Below are 18,681 nucleotides of genomic sequence, written 5' to 3'. Positions count from 1 at the left end.
TTCCACTTGGTGCCTCTCTCTCACAGGCCGTGCACATCAATGCACGTCGGGAGAGAGCAACCTCTTCCCCAGGTTCTTCTCGTTTTCCGATGCCTTCTTTCGGAAAAAGAGAAAGGAGAGAGCCTTGGGGAAGGACTGTATCCTCCCACGCAGACGTTCTTAGGGGTTCGTCACGCGTTCCTGCCCCACGAACGTCTGCTGAGCGGAAAAAAACGTAGACTAATCACAGCAGACTTCCAGATCTGGGAAGTGCCGCTTTGGACCTTTCGCGCTTGACATTATCTGTTTATAGCTTCAGAAAAGATCATAAAAGTCTCATGAAAGGTGAAGACCTTACAGTTTTAGAACAAACGACTCAGTTAACTCACAAGCGTTCATACTAGTGGCTACCCTTACAACTGCATTGAAAAAAATTACCTCGGAGGTTAAATTTGCTGAACGGAAGTCGGCTGTACTACAAAACAATAACGTGTGAAAAAAAAAATCTGCCTTTTGTTCAGTCTTACAAGGTAACCTTGCCGTTAACCGCCCTGGGCGCTTATTAAGTTTTTGGACCTTGAGAGTGGGCGCTTATTCGAGGTGGACGCTTATTCGAGGCTGGGCGCTTATTAAATTTTCACCATTTTCAGCAAATGAAGTATGTTTATTTTGCAACAAAACAGTAAATGCTAATAACAAAACGCGAAGAAGTAACAAAGCAAGGTTTCTGTAAAATACTCTGAGAAAACTCCGTCCTCAGGGAAGTCTCTTATTAGAATTTATTCACTCAAGTGGGTGGGGTAGGGGTGAACGCTTATTTGAGTTTGATTGGGAGGAGGAGGGGGTGGGCGCTTATTCGAGGCTGGGCGCTTATTAACTTTTTCTGCCTTTAGGATGGGCGCTTATTCGAGGTGGGCGCTAATTCGAGGTTGGGCGCTTATTCGAATAAATACGGTATTCAAAAACCCAACGTTTCTCTCCTAGATTCTCGCCCGGAGCAAAAATCTTTGGTCACCTATCACACTCTACGGAGCTTGTACGTATGTGTTTGGCTTGTCAACACTTTGACTTCAACAGCGCCGATTGTGATCACCATATCTTTCGGTTCTAGCCTGCGTAGCTGGCGGTATTGTGTGGGTGCGAGATTAAAGTTTTGGCGGCGGAGCCGTGTTCCAAAAAAAGGGAGTAGGGACGAGGCAGTTCTCGCGGCTTCACCGCTCGTGACGGCTCCCCCGTCAAATCTTACTCGACTATATTTATTACAACGGTTCGGCCGCCAAATCTCACTCGACTAGTACACAATACCGCCAGCTACGCAGGCTATTCGGTTCAGGAGACGTTCGTGGGGCAGGAACGCGTGACGAACCCCTGCTAAGAACGTCTGCGTGGCAGGATAGAAGGACTGGGTACGAGGTTTCTGAAGGTTTCGGCGCGACAACACGCTCGAACACGCTCAACGTCAACTTCGGTAAACAACATCAATGGCTCAGTATCAACATCCTGTCCAGCAACAGCCAGGTATTCCTGCAGTTATCTTATGCTTAACTCGCAAACTAAACGACTTGTTAAAAGGAAAAACTGAAATCGCCAAGACTGGCGAACTCGCACGTACAGTGTGGTCACTGATTTCACGCTTTTGATTTCAGGGCTTTTAGCTAGAAAAGGACATTTAGTCGGTGTACTCCTGAAGAGTTGAAAATTGTCTGCCCTTTAGCTACAGGCGATTCAACACTTTAGTCTACCGTATCTACAGGATAATTCAACACACTAGAACGTATAGCTAGCAGCATAGCCTACTGTATAATGTTAACTCAGGCTATTTGTAGGTTTGATATCAGTCGGCATCAATTAAGCTTAAATCTGTGCAAGTGTTGAATCGTAATCGTTTATGACAATTCAGCGCACTAAAACAGCAAAAACCAAACGACAAGTCACACATTGAAATGCTCTACTTTTCGATTGTTTATAACTTGAAATAGCTGGCTACGAATATACATAATGCATTTAATGTTTACAAAATTATGTAGGGCTCCTTAATATTCTGAATATTCATACTTTTCGAGTGTTTATAATTTGAAATAGCTGGCTACGATTATGTAATGTTTACAAAATTATGTAGGGCTCCTTAATATTCTGAATATTCATAAGCTCTAAAGCGGAATTTCCTGGAGGGTTAAAGGCTTTTTAATACCTTGGTTTTTTATTGCAGGAGAAATTGACCTACCATAACAAATTTAATAATTTGATAATTTGCTTTAAGTCCTATATTACTAAATAATTTTCTGGATTAAGTCAAATCAAACACAGCTGTCAGAATGCTATCCAGATTTCAAAGATGAATTTTAGTTCGAACAGGATCTTAAGAATTTGTGGAATTAACAGAATTTAAATGGCTATGGTTATCGGACTTACCAAGTCTCACCACTTTGTCGTGAGTCTGACGGTTTTACGACCTATTTCAAGCTCTCACGAGTTGACAACTGATTTATCATGCTTTAACGAAAAGTCAAACTCCAAAAGAATTTTGGAGTTGTAGGGTTTATTTCCAAGTTAGATATCAATACATAGCCAGCTCAATCCAAAAAAATCGCTTAGCAGTCGCATTTGATTACATTCTTTTAGCCTACCGCAACTTACCACCAACTGTGCAGACTTACTGTTTCTCTTGTTTCAAGATGGCCACCATAGAAATTACAAAACCTAAATTGTAAAATTGATTGTGGTGTTTACTGCTGCAACTTTGAAGTGATGTGTGACTTCCAATTACCCATAATCCCCACTGGAAGTCCTTTCTGTAGGAAATTTGGGGCATCTCATGACTTTTTACCCATTTGTCACTACTTTTCCCAGCTCTAGGTTCAGAGTCTCACATATTTTCAATTTTGCCTTTTGGGGGTTGGCTGGTCTGGGTAATTGTCATGAATTTTTCAGAAAATGATAAAATGGATACTTACACATACCAAGTCTTTTTGATAGAAGATGATTCAGTCAAGGTTTTACCCTTTAAGTTCCAATGGTGACCAGCATCAATATTCTCCTAATAATGTCCATACATTGTTAGGAGTTTAGGTTATGAGAATTAATAAAATGATTACCAAAGAGAAAATACCTTGATCTTTTATCAAATTCTCTTAACTCATTCTTAAAGGAAATGTATGGAGACCAGTTTGGAGAATTTGTATGTGGATATTGGGACTTAAAGGGTTAAAGTAGTTTCACATACTTGGCTAAAAGAACAAGGAATGTTCACACCAAATATTTTTCTTGTCAGAATGCAAACAATACTTGAAAGTGATTAGGATTGTTAAGCTGTTTCATGGCTTGAGTTCATATCAAAACAACTTGTATCAAAATGACCATGCTTCAGGTTTCCACCTTAAGGCCACTTGAAAGAGAGTGAAAATAAGTTCGAATGGAAAATTAATTTTGCCATATAGCTTGGTCTAAGAACAAAAGAGTTAATGAAAATCAATCATGCCTTTTATGACTAATATTGTGCCTGGGAAATTTGGTAACATGTTGAGCTACATATTTATGTGTGACAAAAAGGGTCTCTTTGTGGCAAATCGTGCCATTTCTCCACTGGCCTACAAATTTAATAGCTTTGTAAGAAATTCTTTCGATCAGTATTTGGTAACTTAAAGATAGAGACTTGACGGTTTTAAGTTGACCATGCTTGGTCTACTGAATGGTCCTGACTACAACAAAGAAATGGTGATATGTACGTAAAACCGGTAAACTCAAGTTATTTTTTAGGTAGATATTAAGAAACTCAATACCTCTCCATAAAAAAATATACAAGGAAAGCAACAAGTGTTTCATCTTGTAAAGTACATGTATGGGCATATTAGCCAGGGCAGGTTACTGGAGGTTATGAAACTACCCCATCTTCTTGGCTATGACAATTTTTTATGAGGAAAAAAAAGCACCAAAAGGCCCACACTTTCTGCCAGATTACATTCTGTAAGTCGATCTTTGCTGTTCAAAAGATGTTATTCGGGCAATGACTCTTGCAGGTGTTCCTGGTCAAATGAATTGGATGCCGCCTCCTCAGGCACCAATGGGTTGTCCTCCTGGACTGGAGTATTTAACTGCCATTGATCAAGTGCTTGTGCAACAGCAAATTGAGCTTTTAGAAGGTACGTTGTCTGTGTATTCTTCTAACTGTACCTAAACAACTTACAGAAGTTTGTAGTTTATGCTTAGTCATATACATGCTGTGGTTCAGTTTTATCCTTGGTATAATTTTAATTTTTCCTTGTTTCAAACTAGTTTATCACACACATTATTATACCCAAAAACAAAGGAAAATAAAATTCAAACCAAGGAAAATGTAGACCACATTATATAATTATATACCTGTACATGACTCATGATGCAAAGAAAGTCAGCCAGCAAAAGTAATAGCCCAAAAGTCATTCTAACTAGCTGGAACAAAATTGCTGATGAGCAGAACTCTCTGCTTAAAGTTCATCTGTAATTTGAATTCCCCCCAAAAAAGCTTCACTTGCCCATTGGGCAAGTTCAGAACCAAATTCACTTAGCCTGGTAGCATTATCCACTAACCATGGTGTTGTCGTCATTTCACTGTTCTTCAAGATTCATTTGATTCTCAGTGTGTCTCAGTATTTTAACAATTCAAGTTAATTAGCATTCACGCGTCGTAATCGGGCTCGCCTCTTTTCCCTTCTACATTTTGAGGATTAATAGAATGATTTGCTGAAAAAGGAAAAACCCAAATATCCTGATGAGAAATTCACTCAAAGGATGAAAAACTCTTAGAAAAAACTACTTACACTAGCGTGAATTGTCTCCGGGTCTTCGGTTTCTAAATCTGAATTTTTCTGTTCATCTCAACTGCTATCTCAAAACTGAATTTTAAAACATAGCGCTCGAATGCAAAAATACCCTAAGGGAATTTAGGGGATGCGTTGTTATCGGCAACAGATTTAATTTATAACACATAGGGCTATCGGACACTACTTTCTTTGCACGCTTATGGCTGTGTAAAATAATATATTTTTGAAACTTTTGATTTTCTGTTCAAATAAAGATCAAAATCTATCGCCAGGAGAAAAATGAGCCTTTCTTACTTTTCGCATGACAGCTCATACCCTGAAAATGTAGCCTCTGCTCACAGTGTAAAACAAAGGGGAAACCAGGAAAAAGACATGGAGGACAAGTTTATTCTTTTAGCTTGAATTTTACTTAGCATAATTTATGACCTTTTTCTATATTTAAAGCTTTTGTGGGATTTGAGACCAACAACAAGTACAAGATATGTAATTCCATGGGTCAACAAGTCTACTTTGCTGCTGAAGGTATGTTGAATAAGTCAAGCAATATATTAATGTCTAGCTTGGGACCAGGCTCTGCATTGTGGGAAGAAGGAGCAAAAATCAGCATTGGATACTATTTGTCTCGCTTCGCTCGCCGATAGTTTTCCTGTTTGACCCCGTTTTTTGCCTTTTTCTCCCTCTGCGGAGCCCGGTTCCAGGCTACTTAATGTCATGTTTTGTTTGTTGTTTTTTTAAGAACTCTTTACAGCTGTAGCAATTATATTAACATAAGATATGCTTACATAAAATAATTATACTTATGTATCTTCAGACACCGACTGCTGTACTCGGCAATGTTGTGGCCCTGGTCGTCCATTTGAGATGAAAATTTTAGACAACATGCAAAGAGAAGTCATACACTTGTCCCGGCCCCTCCGGTGCCAGTGCTGCTGTTGTCCTTGCTGTCTTCAGGAAATAGAAGTGCAGTCCCCACCCGGGACAGTCATTGGATACGTGGAACAAAAGTGAGCTATTTTAACTGAGATCCTTAGAGTAAAACTCAGAAAACTGTGAACACCTGAAAAATTTCAGTTATGTTGATTGTGTAGTGACCAGATTACATTAAAGTTCAGGATAACATGCCAGCAAACCTTAAAACCACAAACTAGTTACTGTTGCTGTCTAATGCAGTTCAGTTTTGTCGTGCCTTATTGGCTTTTACCTTGCAACATATCATAAAAATTTCTGGCGTGTGAGTTTCACAATACATAAGTGTGTTCTCATAGGCCAAGATCTAGTCTGGTATTTAAAATTACAAGAGGTACTAAAAATTAATTGAAGTGAGTAATGCTAGTATAAACAACTGCATTTTAGAATTGAGCTTCAGGAAGTTGACATACTATCCTATAACTCTTCAGGCTTTGAAAGAAATAAGTTTTGGCTGTTGTGGCATGATGTTACAAACTAAGGAATAATTATTCTTCATTGCCAACGTGAAAAGAAAGTAGTGTCCGATAGCCCGGGGCTAGTGGATTTTGCTATCAGGCTAGTGAATTCTGTTTTTAACTTGCCTGACGGGCAAGTGATGTTTTTTGAGGAATTCGATGAACAGAAGAACTGTGAAATCAATTCTGCTAGTCAAGTTTTTGGGGCTAGTTGAAATGACGTCTGGGCTAGTAAATGCTAGCTTTAGCTTGCCCGAATGGCAAGCTGTAAAAATGATTTTCTTTGTGCCCTGATTGCCAACATGCAGTTTCTTGAAATTTACCCAGAGCTTTTTAAACCCATAGATCTGGATCCCATCATTATAGTGATGCTTGCGGTTACACATGCATTTGGGTCCTCCTTTTTTGAGGCTGCAAATTTTTTTTTTGGCATTGGGGGGAAGTATTAGCCTGATCATGGTTCATTGCCAATAATCAATCATGAATGTTACGGTCTTGTGGTTCTTGCATGAAAGGAGGTGGTTTTTGTGGCCAATATTTTTTACCCTGGCTGGCCAGTCATTTAGGAAAACATATTTTGATCAGTCTGGAGAATAAATTGCATGTAGATATTGAGGCTCACCATTTTAATTAATTAATCTATTTATTTGTTTAAATCAGGTGGACGTTGTGGAAAGCAAAGTTAGAAGTGCAAGATGCGCAACGTCAGCACATTATGACGATCAATGGACCTTGCTGTCCTTGCAGCTGTGGCTCTGATGTGGAATTTCCTGTGAGTTGTTAGGTCAAAGAAATAACCCTATCATTGAAATAATGTTAAATTTTGTTTGCCACTGACTATTTGTACAGTTGATTAAAGACTTGTTGGCAATCACGTAATCTTTAAGTCCTAATACAGGGCTGTGCTTTAGCAGAGCCCGGTGGCCCCTGGCGCCTAACTTTTGCCCTCAGGCGACCAGAAAATCTCAGATTTTTCATAAATATCATATGCTGGGCACCCTAGATTTGACAGTTTTAGAGCACAAAGGGAAAATTTTCTCAACTAATTAGTATAGGTAATAGCATGATTTGAAGTGATATTTGGCATAAATACCACAAGTGATATTTCAAAATTGTTCTACGTAATTTCACGAGCCGTTATGCGAGTGAAATTTGAGACAATTTTGAAATATCAAAAGTGGTATGTATGCCAAATATCACGTACAAATCATGCTATTATTTGTTTTATACTACTACCTGCAAAAGGTTTGTAATTTTCACATGTAGGTATTTCAAATTAAGCTGAAATATTAGTAGTATAATATGTAGTAGTATAAGACAGTATATACAGTGTACTCACTCGGCAGTATTTATTCTGGAAATTCTCGAGAACGGAACATCGTTTCAACAAGTTCAAACACTTGTTGAAGAAAAGGGGGTCATTATTTCATCTGAAATAAAAATATTTCTTCTCTACCTGGCGATACTTTTTCCTTGATTTTAATTAAAATTAAATTTGCCACCTTTCTTTGAAAAAAGAAGCTTACAAAGTGTTAACAAACTTTATTCAACATCTGAGTGACATAAAGACTTTATATGACTGCAAATTGGTGAAGAAATCTGCACTGTTTTGGGCTTCATCAGCTTCATCCACTATGGAAAAAACCTTTCTTCCAACAAGCCTTCGCTTTAAAGAAGCACAGTTTCTTCTAAATATTATTTGGTCTCAAACATTTGTTAGAATTTGGCATGGTATTCAGAAAATCGGGAAACCGAAACTCAATATTTCAATGGAGCACTAAGTTCAATTATGATTTCTACTTTGTGTACTAATTATATTTTATTTACGTTTTGTCGTTTTACATTAGGTCAGTTCTGCGGATGGCAGCAGTGAGATTGGAATGATTTCCAAGCAATGGTCTGGTTTTGCGCGAGAATTTTTCACAGATGCGGAGAATTTTGGCATTCGATGTAAGGAATGTTACCTAAAATATTATCAAAATAAGTCCTATAAATGCTTTATATGATAGGACATTTAGATGACACAGTCGACATCTGCCAATTACGTTTCTTGACACATTCTGCTGTAGACGTTATACCACAGTGTACAGTGTATGTGGAATACTGGGACGGTATAAATGGCTTGTTCCACACTAAACAAGTTACATGTACAAGCAGTGTTAGTTTCTTGTTTGTTTTCTTTTCCTGGGAAAGCCTACGTCACTATTAGGCTTAGACACCATGTCAAAAATATAAAAAATGGGTGGAGGGGAAATGATGTTCTTCGACACACGCGAACGCTAGGAACACACGAAAAAAAAACAAACAAACAAAAACAGGGAGATCGTTTCTGTCCCATTACAGGGGCGCGTAAAGTGACGCCTACTGTTCAGTACTTTTTCCAGCCTTTTTTTCTCGTATTTATATTTGATGAATGCGTCAGGTGTGCTAGTGATATCACTCCGTACCCCTACAGTAGCCTGAGGGAGAGAACAGTTTTGGGGCGAAAAACGCATCGTTTCCTTCCCTCACCCCACCCCCTGAGAACCTACTTACAGGGTACCTCTCTCCCTTCTTGCTCTTGTTTTGCTTCTTATTTGTCGCGTTCCCTCCAGTTTGCGTTGAGAAAAATAAATAGGGAGCTTTAGCAACGGCGACGGCAGCGAACACGTTACTTGTAAAATGAATTCGCGTCTCTTCAAACTTCGCTGAAAATCAGGGGCACCCAACGGCAATTTTCGGAAAATATCTGTTCGGAAGACGATTTGAGATCTAGAATTTTCGGAACATTTGTTGTAAAATTTCTTGCTTGCCTACCTCTCCTAGGATTTTCGAACATCTACAAAATGGTATAATTACCCATTTTTAACGGATTTTTACCCTAAAAAAGGCCAGCTAGAATTTTCGGGAGCCTTTTCCTGGCTGAAATTTTCGAAAAGGTAAGTTTTGTATGGTGTACCATCTCCGCCAAAAAGCAAACTTGTAACTCAACATCCAACTTTACCGTTGTCAACATCGGACTTTACAGTCAACATAGAACTTTGTTGTTAACAACAACGGACTTTACAGTTGTCAACATCGAACTATTGACTCAACATCCGACATTACAGTTATCAACAGCGGACCATTGGCTCAACATCGGACTTTAGTTGACTATTTGTAACTCAACATCCAACTGCACAGTTGTCAACATCGAACTATTGACTCAACATCCGACATTACAGTTATCAACAGCGGACTTTGTCACGTCAACAAAACAAAATGTTCGACTTTGCCAAACGCCATGTTCGTCTTCGTAAAGTTCGATGTTGAGTTCTCTTCGTGCGTGCCAAATCCGCCGATAATTATGGGATTGCCAGAATGACGTCACTATGGCAAAGCCTCGCTCTCGTGTGAAAAAAGATGGCGGACTTGAGGAGTGTTATTGACATGTTGAATGATCTAGTCTCGAGAATTGATGCACTCTCCGATGTATCTGAAATTGGGGTTATTGTTGTGCGACTCGATTTCTTAAATAGAATGCTGGTCAGCCTCGACGTTGACCAGGACATTATTGATACGATCGGTACTCTTCACTCAACTGCTGCTGCTATGGAGAGCTCCGCGAATGCGAGTGGAGGATACTATCCTCCGTGTTCTGCGTCAGGTCAGCGTGGTAGGCCATCATTTGAGATCTCCAGGGATCATCTCGCATTTTTATTGGAACATGGTTTCAAAGTACAGGAAATAAGTTGTATTCTCGGAGTGGGAAAGCGAACAGTGGAAAGAAGGATGGCTGTCTTTGGTCTTAGTATTACTGGGAAGAAAAACACGGCGGCCGGTGATGGAAGTGCCTATATGAATAATCAGATTATAGTATTTTTCACATTGTGTAAGTACTGCTACGTACACGCAGGTGATGAATTCGCTGGCCAAAATTGTGATGATTGCTTTGCAAAGAGCATGGTTTCGATTCGATTTAGGGATGGACCATTTTATTATGATATTTTTTTGGCCGAGGGGGGGGGGGGGGGGGGGGGGGGTTGGGGCAATTTCCGAAATAAAATTCCAACATGCACAGCAAAAGTAGTAAAAGATAATTCACTTGCGCAACGAACCAAAAGAAAAAAAAAATTTGGAACAATCCCGGAAAAAAATTAGTGCACAGCCACAAGACGGAAAAAAATTCATGTTAAAAAAATTGCCCAACTCCCCCCCCCCCCCAAAAAAAAAAAAAATGAAAAATAAAATGGTCCATCCCTAAATCGAATCGAAACCATGCTCTTTGCAAAGCAATCATCACAATTTTGGCCAGCGAATTCATCACCTGCATGTACGTAGCAGTACTTACACAATGTGAAAAATACTATAATCTGATTATTCATATAGGCACTTCCATCACCGGCCGCCGTGTTTTTCTTACCAGTAATACTAAGACCAAAGACAGCCATCCTTCTTTCCACTGTTCGCTTTCCCACTCCAAGAATACAACTTATTTCCTGTACTTTGAAACCATGTTCCAATAAAAATGCGAGATGATCCCTGGAGATCTCAAATGATGGCCTACCACGCTGACCTGACGCAGAACACGGAGGATAGTATCCTCCACTCGCATTCGCGGAGCTCTCCATAGCAGCAGCAGTTGAGTGAAGAGTACCGATCGTATCAATAATGTCCTGGTCAACGTCGAGGCTGACCAGCATTCTATTTAAGAAATCGAGTCGCACAACAATAACCCCAATTTCAGATACATCGGAGAGTGCATCAATTCTCGAGACTAGATCATTCAACATGTCAATAACACTCCTCAAGTCCGCCATCTTTTTTCACACGAGAGCGAGGCTTTGCCATAGTGACGTCATTCTGGCAATCCCATAATTATCGGCGGATTTGGCACGCACGAAGAGAACTCAACATCGAACTTTACGAAGACGAACATGGCGTTTGGCAAAGTCGAACATTTTGTTTTGTTGACGTGACAAAGTCCGCTGTTGATAACTGTAATGTCGGATGTTGAGTCAATAGTTCGATGTTGACAACTGTGCAGTTGGATGTTGAGTTACAAATAGTCAACTAAAGTCCGATGTTGAGCCAATGGTCCGCTGTTGATAACTGTAATGTCGGATGTTGAGTCAATAGTGCGATGTTGACAACTGTAAAGTCCGTTGTTGATAACAACAAAGTTCTATGTTGACTGTAAAGTCCGATGTTGACAACGGTAAAGTTGGATGTTGAGTTACAAGTTTGCTTTTTGGCGGAGATGGTACACCATACTTTTGACACTCATGCAAGATGGCAACCCGTAACGCAAAGCGCTCGATCTCGACAATCTTACAGGAAACTAGAGGACTGTGAACAGTCTAGAGTTAAGTTTCGTCTGTGGCGCAGGCTAAAGTTAGGAACGCGAAATCCAAAGCGTATTCAAGTTCGCTCATCCTGTTAGCCTGCATTTCTTTGCATACTGTACGAATCTTTAATGAGGGAAATTAAAGTAAAGTTGAGTAATTATTTGTTCTTTTGTAGGAGGCTGAGAAACACTTCCTAATAGCTTTGAAGCTGAAACCTAATTCCGCGGAAATTTATGGAAATCTTGGTAAGACTTCCCTGAGTTGTTACTCTTTCTGGTTATTTTGCTGTAAAAATGGTTCTAACTGGGGATGAAATCCTACAATGTGACGTGACCATTCAGGTAAAAGCTACTGAGCAGTTCTTTGCTTTGGTGCCCTTTATTATGATGTTCAAGATAATACTAACTTCTGAGTCTGTGATTTAAATCCTAAAGTGTGACCATCCAAATGAAGTTTCTGAGCATTATTTTCCTGTTGTAGTGTTTATTATGCTGTATAGGTCGATTTAACCTGCGATAAGGCGGTCCTTCTTTCTTTTGCTTTTACCTGTCCGCCCCTACGCCGCCGAATTTCGTTCTTCCCCGAAAAAAAGGAGGCCTGATCGCAGCTTAAGGTCGATTATAAAGTGTAACCATTGAAGTAAACGCTACTGAGCATGTTCTTTACTGGACAAAGTTTATTATGCTTTTCAAGTAGTTTACGGTAATAACTAATATAGTAATGAAAAAGCTAGTTGTACCGTTCGGATTATCTATTGTCGCTTTTAACTAACTTGTATCTCTGCCTAAACGCAGTCTCAACTTAATTCCAAGATATAACGCTATCGTTTTTGTTTACTTGACAGGAGTGTTATATCACAGATGGGGGAAACACGAGCAAGCCGGTATATACTACAGAAAGGCTCTGAAGCTGGATCCGCAAAGTGAAAATGTCCACGAGAACTTAAAAAAGCTAAAAAGAGCCACACGGCATGTCTCCAGTGACAGGCCAAAATAGAGAGTAAAAATGATGGAAATATTTTTACGACGATGTATATAGTTTTAATAATAATTAATAATAGTAAGAAAAGCCGGGAGGAACAAACAATTTACATTGTACGAAATACAAACGTTGTAAAAAGAAACATTCGATACTTTTCGATTGAATAAGCACTTATTATTTTTTTAACGTTTACATTAGGGTGGATATTTAAATTTCTTCCTCGGCGCGTTCGCTCCATACCTAATATTTTTGGCATAAAGTGCCATTTTATTTAGGTGCTTTTTCGAATAAATTGAAGTAAACAAGTTGCTCAGCAGCGAAGCGTTTTCAGCGATAAGAAGCTCGTTATTTTGAGAAAAGAATATTAAAAGATAGTTACAATAACAAAGTATTCCATACATCCTTGCTACACTTTTTTGTACAATTCTTTGCCATCTCTGCACAACTACGACGTGAAATGACCAAATTTTAAGTTTTTTTGAGGACGAGAACGGCAAGGCGATACATTCTACCATCTCTGTCTGAACTCGGGCGCTACCCCCTCTCTTCAGTTCCAGTCTAAATCCCCTTCTTTTAAGTAACAGGACGGACGACTTCGGAAAATCGCGAAATGGTTTGAAAGGATACGGAGTCTATTTTTCAGTGACATTTTCATGGACGTCGCCGTTGTCGCTTCAGTCACGTGGTCAGCAGCTCTGCAAATTGCTTGGAATAAAAGAGAGTACACAAATATGGCCGTCGTTACGTCATGTGAAAACGATCTATTGGAAGGTGCGCGCCATCATGCGCACACACTTGATTCTGGCGACAAAACTCTTGGAATATCTAGTGTTTTAATTTTAAAAATTAAAAGCTTTAAATATCACGATAAAACTTCGTGTCGTTCAGTTCGGTCTGTGATCATACTCGTGAATAAACAAATCGAACTCGCGCTACGCGGTCGTCCGATTTTCTTGATCACTCGTGTGATTACAGATCAAATTGGATTCCATTCAATTCTATAGATCGTTTTGAAATGACGTCACGGCGGCTATATTGGTGTGCAAAACGATCTCTTACACGAAATAAAAGCTAGCACTGATATGCTTCTTGTTAAAGAGGACTTGACATAAAAGACTGTATATGGAAATTCAGTTTAAAACTTTTCCAGTTTCTTTGCTCAAGAAGTATATTGGTCATATTGTTCTCTTGTTCTTCTCGTCTATTATCGTTAAGTTCTGAGTTCTTCTCCGAACAAGCCGTAGCAAAGCTCGAATGCTTCTTGTAGAAAAGAATACGAATGTTTTTTACTGGGTTCATGGCGTTTTCATTTGATCGTTGTGATCTTTTGTCTTTGGTCTGTCGTTTGTAAACAATAGCTAAAAGAATAACAATACTACTTCGCAAATCAGCGCTCGTTGACCAAAATCCCGGACAAATCTACGTCATTAGTACGGAATTTTTGGGGCCGAATCGCAGACGTTTCTCAGTTCCCCGCAGAACGTCCCTAGTAGCGAGGAGAGACGGCTGTATCTTTCGTTTATTGATATCTTACGTTTTATCTTGTATGAGTTATGGCTGGTACTGACCAAAATGTGTTATAAAAAAACCCTTGAAATTCAACTTTTTCTACACAGTTAACGTTGACATATCATGTTACATGGTTTATTCTTTGCTCCATAAAAGTTTCTTAAGCAACATATTTAGTTGAACTTGTATACTGTGCTATTGAACTTGTCTTCGTTATTAGAACAAGGTATGTGTGACCTCCGCGCACAAATGCGGTTATACCATGAGCCCACCGAGTTGAAATTTCTTGATACTACACGAACCTTGATCCAATGGCCTGAAACACAACTGACTTTCCATAAGCATCGGCTAAACCCAGGGAGGTTTGACCGTACATCGCAAATGGATGCCAGGCAATGGCTCCAATAGTAAAAAGTGACTGGACTCAGACAAACTCATTTCCATTCCACGTAAAAATATTGGGTTTCCTTTCATCACCAATTTAGTTTGCAATTGCAAGGAATATTTGACCATTCATTTGAAACGACTTCACATCTCGAGCTTCATACGTTTGTACGGTTTGTAGTCTGGAGAACCATGACCACTTCCTCGCCTCCAGCAGAATACCCGCGAAAGCTATAACTTTTTATTCTTAATCGCAAATGACGCGGCCCCTCCAAACTTTCCTTAATCACTTGTAAATAACTAAGTCTACAGTTTCCTGTCCGACATTATCCAAATTTACAACGGCAAGAAACGATTCATTCCCTATTTTAAAGAACTTTAATTTGCTTGCTCCTCTCATGGCAACGTTTTGAAAAACAACAACCTCTTGTCCGTTCCACTGATAAAAAACCGACTTCTGTCGCCGCGTAGATGTGATTGGAAATTGGCAACGCCAAGATAATATTTATCGGTAATTGTAAAATATTCCATATCTTGTACTCCGATAGTATTGATAGTTTGTTAGAGAGGAAATTTTCCAGTAAAGTTGTTCATTTTGTAGATGAATGATTCTGTGTTGTATCTATCAGCATCCTTTCTAGAGTTTCGAAGAGTTGGCGAAGGCAAGAAACTGGCTTCCATTGATTGTGAACTGCTCAAGATCCACAGCTCCTCTTGTTGGCAAATCCTGGTGTTTTTGAAACTTCTTACCGGAACAATCTTAAAGGGTAACTGAAAAAGAGTATCAATAAAGCGTTAACATTGCCGGTGCAACAGAATTGCTACAGAAATGGCATGACAGTTCACACTCCTGCAGTCGGATGGAAGAATAATTTTACGTAAAATATACCCTGTCCTGAGACTTTTAAGTGGCCTGAAAAACTGAAATGTAACACTCTTAATGGGGGTGAGGCTACTGAGTATAGAATCAAAGCACCATCTTTTAACGTTAGTAAAGAGAGAATCCATCTGTTTCTCTCTGCAACAGGCCGAGGTGAATGCAACGGCCCATGTCACGCAAAGTGAATACTATTTAAGAGAGTGTCTCTGTAAGAGCGGTCCGGTCGATTTTGCTGGAGACACAGATTTAGCTCATTTCTTGTGTCTTGTAAGACATTCATGTACCTATACTAAAAACCACAATCCGTTTGATCGGATCTCTTTATTTTTCAGAGTTTTACGGAAATTAAATTTCACTCGAGCGAAGGCCTATCGTGACACTTTTCAAGACGTTAACTTGAGACAACTTTGGAAGAATATTTACAAAAAAGTACGGGACTCAGCAAAAAGCAAATACCACATACATTTATAATAACTCTATCTTATCCATCGAGGCGACTTCCGTGAACATCACGTTTCAATCAAGCAAACAGGAAGACTTGAACGACACCTTATCGGTTCGCTTAAGTCAAACACGCGAAAACCGATCAAATTCAAGGTACATTTTTAAAAAAGTGAGGCGTTCTAAACTGATCCAACTAATATAGCTAGGAAGTAGGTGCCATAGGAAAGGTAACTACAGAAAAAAACTTTGCGGCCCGACCTTTACTAAAACTTTATAACTCCGTGAACTTACCTAATTTTCGGCAATCTCCAAGTTTTGCCGCCATTTTGAGGGGCTTGTCAACATGAAGCGTAGCAGATATAAATCGAGCAGGTAGATCTAAACCGTCAGAAATACATACGAAAGCATTCAAATGAACTTTACTTTCAATTCAAGGGGCAAAATTTAAAATTGTCCGTTAAACCTACCATTCCTACATCCCCATGCGACCATTTCTTCCAACAATTCAAACACTACAACTAGTGTTCGAATTTCCCTCGTCGATTCCACCTTAAGAAATAACCTGTGCCACCTAAGTTTCGACTCGAATGTGAAGTACGAATCAAACAACATAACCGCTTCATCTTCGAGGCCATATCACGCTGGTATTTTGATTTTCTGATCGACAAGAACGGCGATCAGGAAGTGATCGCCATGTTTACCACCACAGGTAGGTACGTGGTGTAAGCATCATATAGTGGTTCCCCGTTAGTTACTACAAGCAGTGTACATAATCCTACATAGCCCTACATACCCATACACAGCCATACATAGCCCTACATAACCATACACAGCCATACATAGCCATACACAACCCTACATAGACCTACATAGCCCTACATAGCCCTACATAGCCATACATAGCCATACATAGCCCTACATAACCATACACATCCATACATAGCCCTACATAGCCATACATAGCCCTACACAGCCGTGCATAGCCATACATAGCCATACATAGCCATACACAGCCCTACACAGCCCTACATAGCCATACATAGCTCTACATAGCCCTACACAGTCCTACATAGCCATACATAGCCATACAAAGCCATGCATAGCCCTACATAACCATACACAGCCATACATAGCCATACACAGCCCTACATAGACCTACATAGCCCTACATACCCATACTAGCCCTACACAGCCCTACATAGCCATACATAGCCATACATAGCCATATATAACCATACATAGCCCTACATAGCCCTACATAGCCATACATAGCCATACATAACCATACATAGCCATACATAGCCATACATAGCCCTACATAGCCATACATAGCCATACATAACCATACATAGCCCTACATAGCCCTACATAGCCATACATAGCCATACATAGCCATAAATAGCCGTACATAGCCATACATAGCCCTACATAGCTATACATAGCCCTATATAGCCATACATAGCCATACATAGCCCTACATAGCCCTACATAGCCATTGTTCTTGAAAAGGCAACGCTTTTTCGTGTGTCCTCAACTTTTTTACCGGTTGCATAATGTTAAGGCCGTTTAATATAATATCACTTCTGTGCTTGGCCTTTTTTAGGTATTTAAAAGAGAAGGCGTTAAGATCTGATAAAATTGTCCTGGGGGACTGGGTCTAGTTGAAAAAACCGTTTATTTAATAAAACAGTAAAAAATTCAAAAAAGGCCAAGCACAGTTTTGTAGGTGCTTGCTTTACACATTATCCTAAACCAGTTCGGTTTAATAACTCACAACAAAAAGTTTTGCCATTTTTGTTGACAGATTTTTTATTGTTTTCTGACAGTATGGAGTCACGTGACAACATTTGTATAATTGGAAAACACCAATGTATGTATCTGGCAAAGTCTCATTTTTCTAGTCCTTAAGTGCTCAGAGATAGACCACCCCCATCTTTTTTTCACTGAATCATTTTGGGGCCCATGCCTTAATTTTCCTGAGGATGTTTCTGACGTTATAGCGGACGTTTCAAAGAAGAAACGTTGATATGTTTTGTGAAACTGTAGCACGATTGTGGCAATATTTTGTCACTCGGGATCGATCAATACGCAAATGGATTTTTTAAGGATTATTTTACAACTTAGTAGTTAGATTGTTGAATAAACCAATAATAAAGCAACTTTTCAAAGCCGAGTTGGTTAATCAAGCCACTTTTGGGCGTTCATTCTCGCCGTTTTTTTTTCCCGCTCTGTTCCCTTTCCTACCATCTGAACTCAAGAATAATCGTGTGAGAAACCATGCCGCCCAAATTATATCATAGGGAAGGAAGTTAGCCGAAAACACTCGTTGGGAGCACCTGATAAATAAAGCAAGTCTGGATTTGTTTTTCTGCCACCCCAAGTAGTAAAGTATGTGGTTCGACTGTCAAATGCGAATTTTATAAATAACTATCCACAACCTGTTTTTCATTTCAACTAGTCGCAACTGCGCTTTGTAAAAGTAATCGTAACCCAAACGTTACAGAGACGACCCCTGGCGGCACACGCCAAAACTTTTCACTACGTCACCCATGTAGAGCTCCAGCACATGTGTACGGTAATATAGGGTTATGAAAGGGTATATAGGGCTATCTATAAGGTTATGTATGGTTACGTAGGGCTATGTAGTGCTATGTAAGGCGAGGTGGGGTTAGGTATGGCTATGTAGGGCTGTGTAGGGCTATGCAGGGCTCTGTAGGGCTATGTATGGCTATGTAGGGCTATGTATGGCTAAGTATGGCTATGTATGGCTAAGCAGGGCTATGTATGGCTAAGTAGGGCTATGTATGGTTATATATGACTATATATGGCTATGTATGGCTATGTAGGGCTGTGTAGGGCTATGTAGGGCTATGTAGGGCTGTGTATGGCTATATATGGCTATGTATGGCTAAGTAGGGCTATGTATGGCTATGTAGGGCTGTGAATGGCTATGTAGGTCTATGTATAGCTATTTA

General features: G+C 39.6%; 1 protein-coding gene and 1 long non-coding RNA gene across 2 annotated transcripts in view; one reads left to right on the top strand and one right to left on the bottom strand.

The window, feature by feature from the left end:
- LOC140950873 (uncharacterized) overlaps window positions 1-16,352 on the bottom strand; it is a 373,771-nt gene extending 357,419 nt beyond the window's left edge. Inside the window, exons 1-2 of the long non-coding RNA XR_012167212.1 lie at window positions 16,174-16,352; window positions 15,998-16,084 (exon numbers count right to left, since the gene is read on the bottom strand). This is a non-coding gene — a long non-coding RNA (uncharacterized lncRNA). The remainder of the gene's footprint in view (window positions 1-15,997; window positions 16,085-16,173) is intronic.
- On the top strand, window positions 1,385-8,224 carry LOC140950443 (phospholipid scramblase 2-like). The gene is made up of 6 exons (XM_073399670.1): window positions 1,385-1,497; window positions 3,996-4,118; window positions 5,223-5,300; window positions 5,590-5,782; window positions 6,863-6,974; window positions 8,050-8,224. Exons 1-6 carry the CDS (start codon window positions 1,461-1,463, stop codon window positions 8,206-8,208), a joined length of 702 nt encoding a protein of 233 aa, XP_073255771.1. The 5' UTR covers window positions 1,385-1,460; the 3' UTR covers window positions 8,209-8,224.
- Window positions 16,353-18,681: the final 2,329 nt, after the last annotated feature.

This window comes from Porites lutea, chromosome 10 (assembly GCF_958299795.1).
Source record: "Porites lutea chromosome 10, jaPorLute2.1, whole genome shotgun sequence".
Taxonomy (NCBI): Eukaryota; Metazoa; Cnidaria; class Anthozoa; order Scleractinia; family Poritidae; genus Porites; species Porites lutea.
This window is presented reverse-complemented; position numbering and strand designations above follow the sequence as displayed.

Excerpts from the sequence above, each read along its gene's own strand:
- LOC140950443 (XM_073399670.1), top strand. The coding sequence starts at position 1,461 with ATGGCTCAGTATCAACATCCTGTCCAGCAACAGCCAG. Across the intron at positions 5,301-5,589 it reads AGTCTACTTTGCTGCTGAAG|ACACCGACTGCTGTACTCGG; the intron begins GTATGTTGAATA and ends ATGTATCTTCAG. Across the intron at positions 5,783-6,862 it reads ATTGGATACGTGGAACAAAA|GTGGACGTTGTGGAAAGCAA; the intron begins GTGAGCTATTTT and ends TGTTTAAATCAG.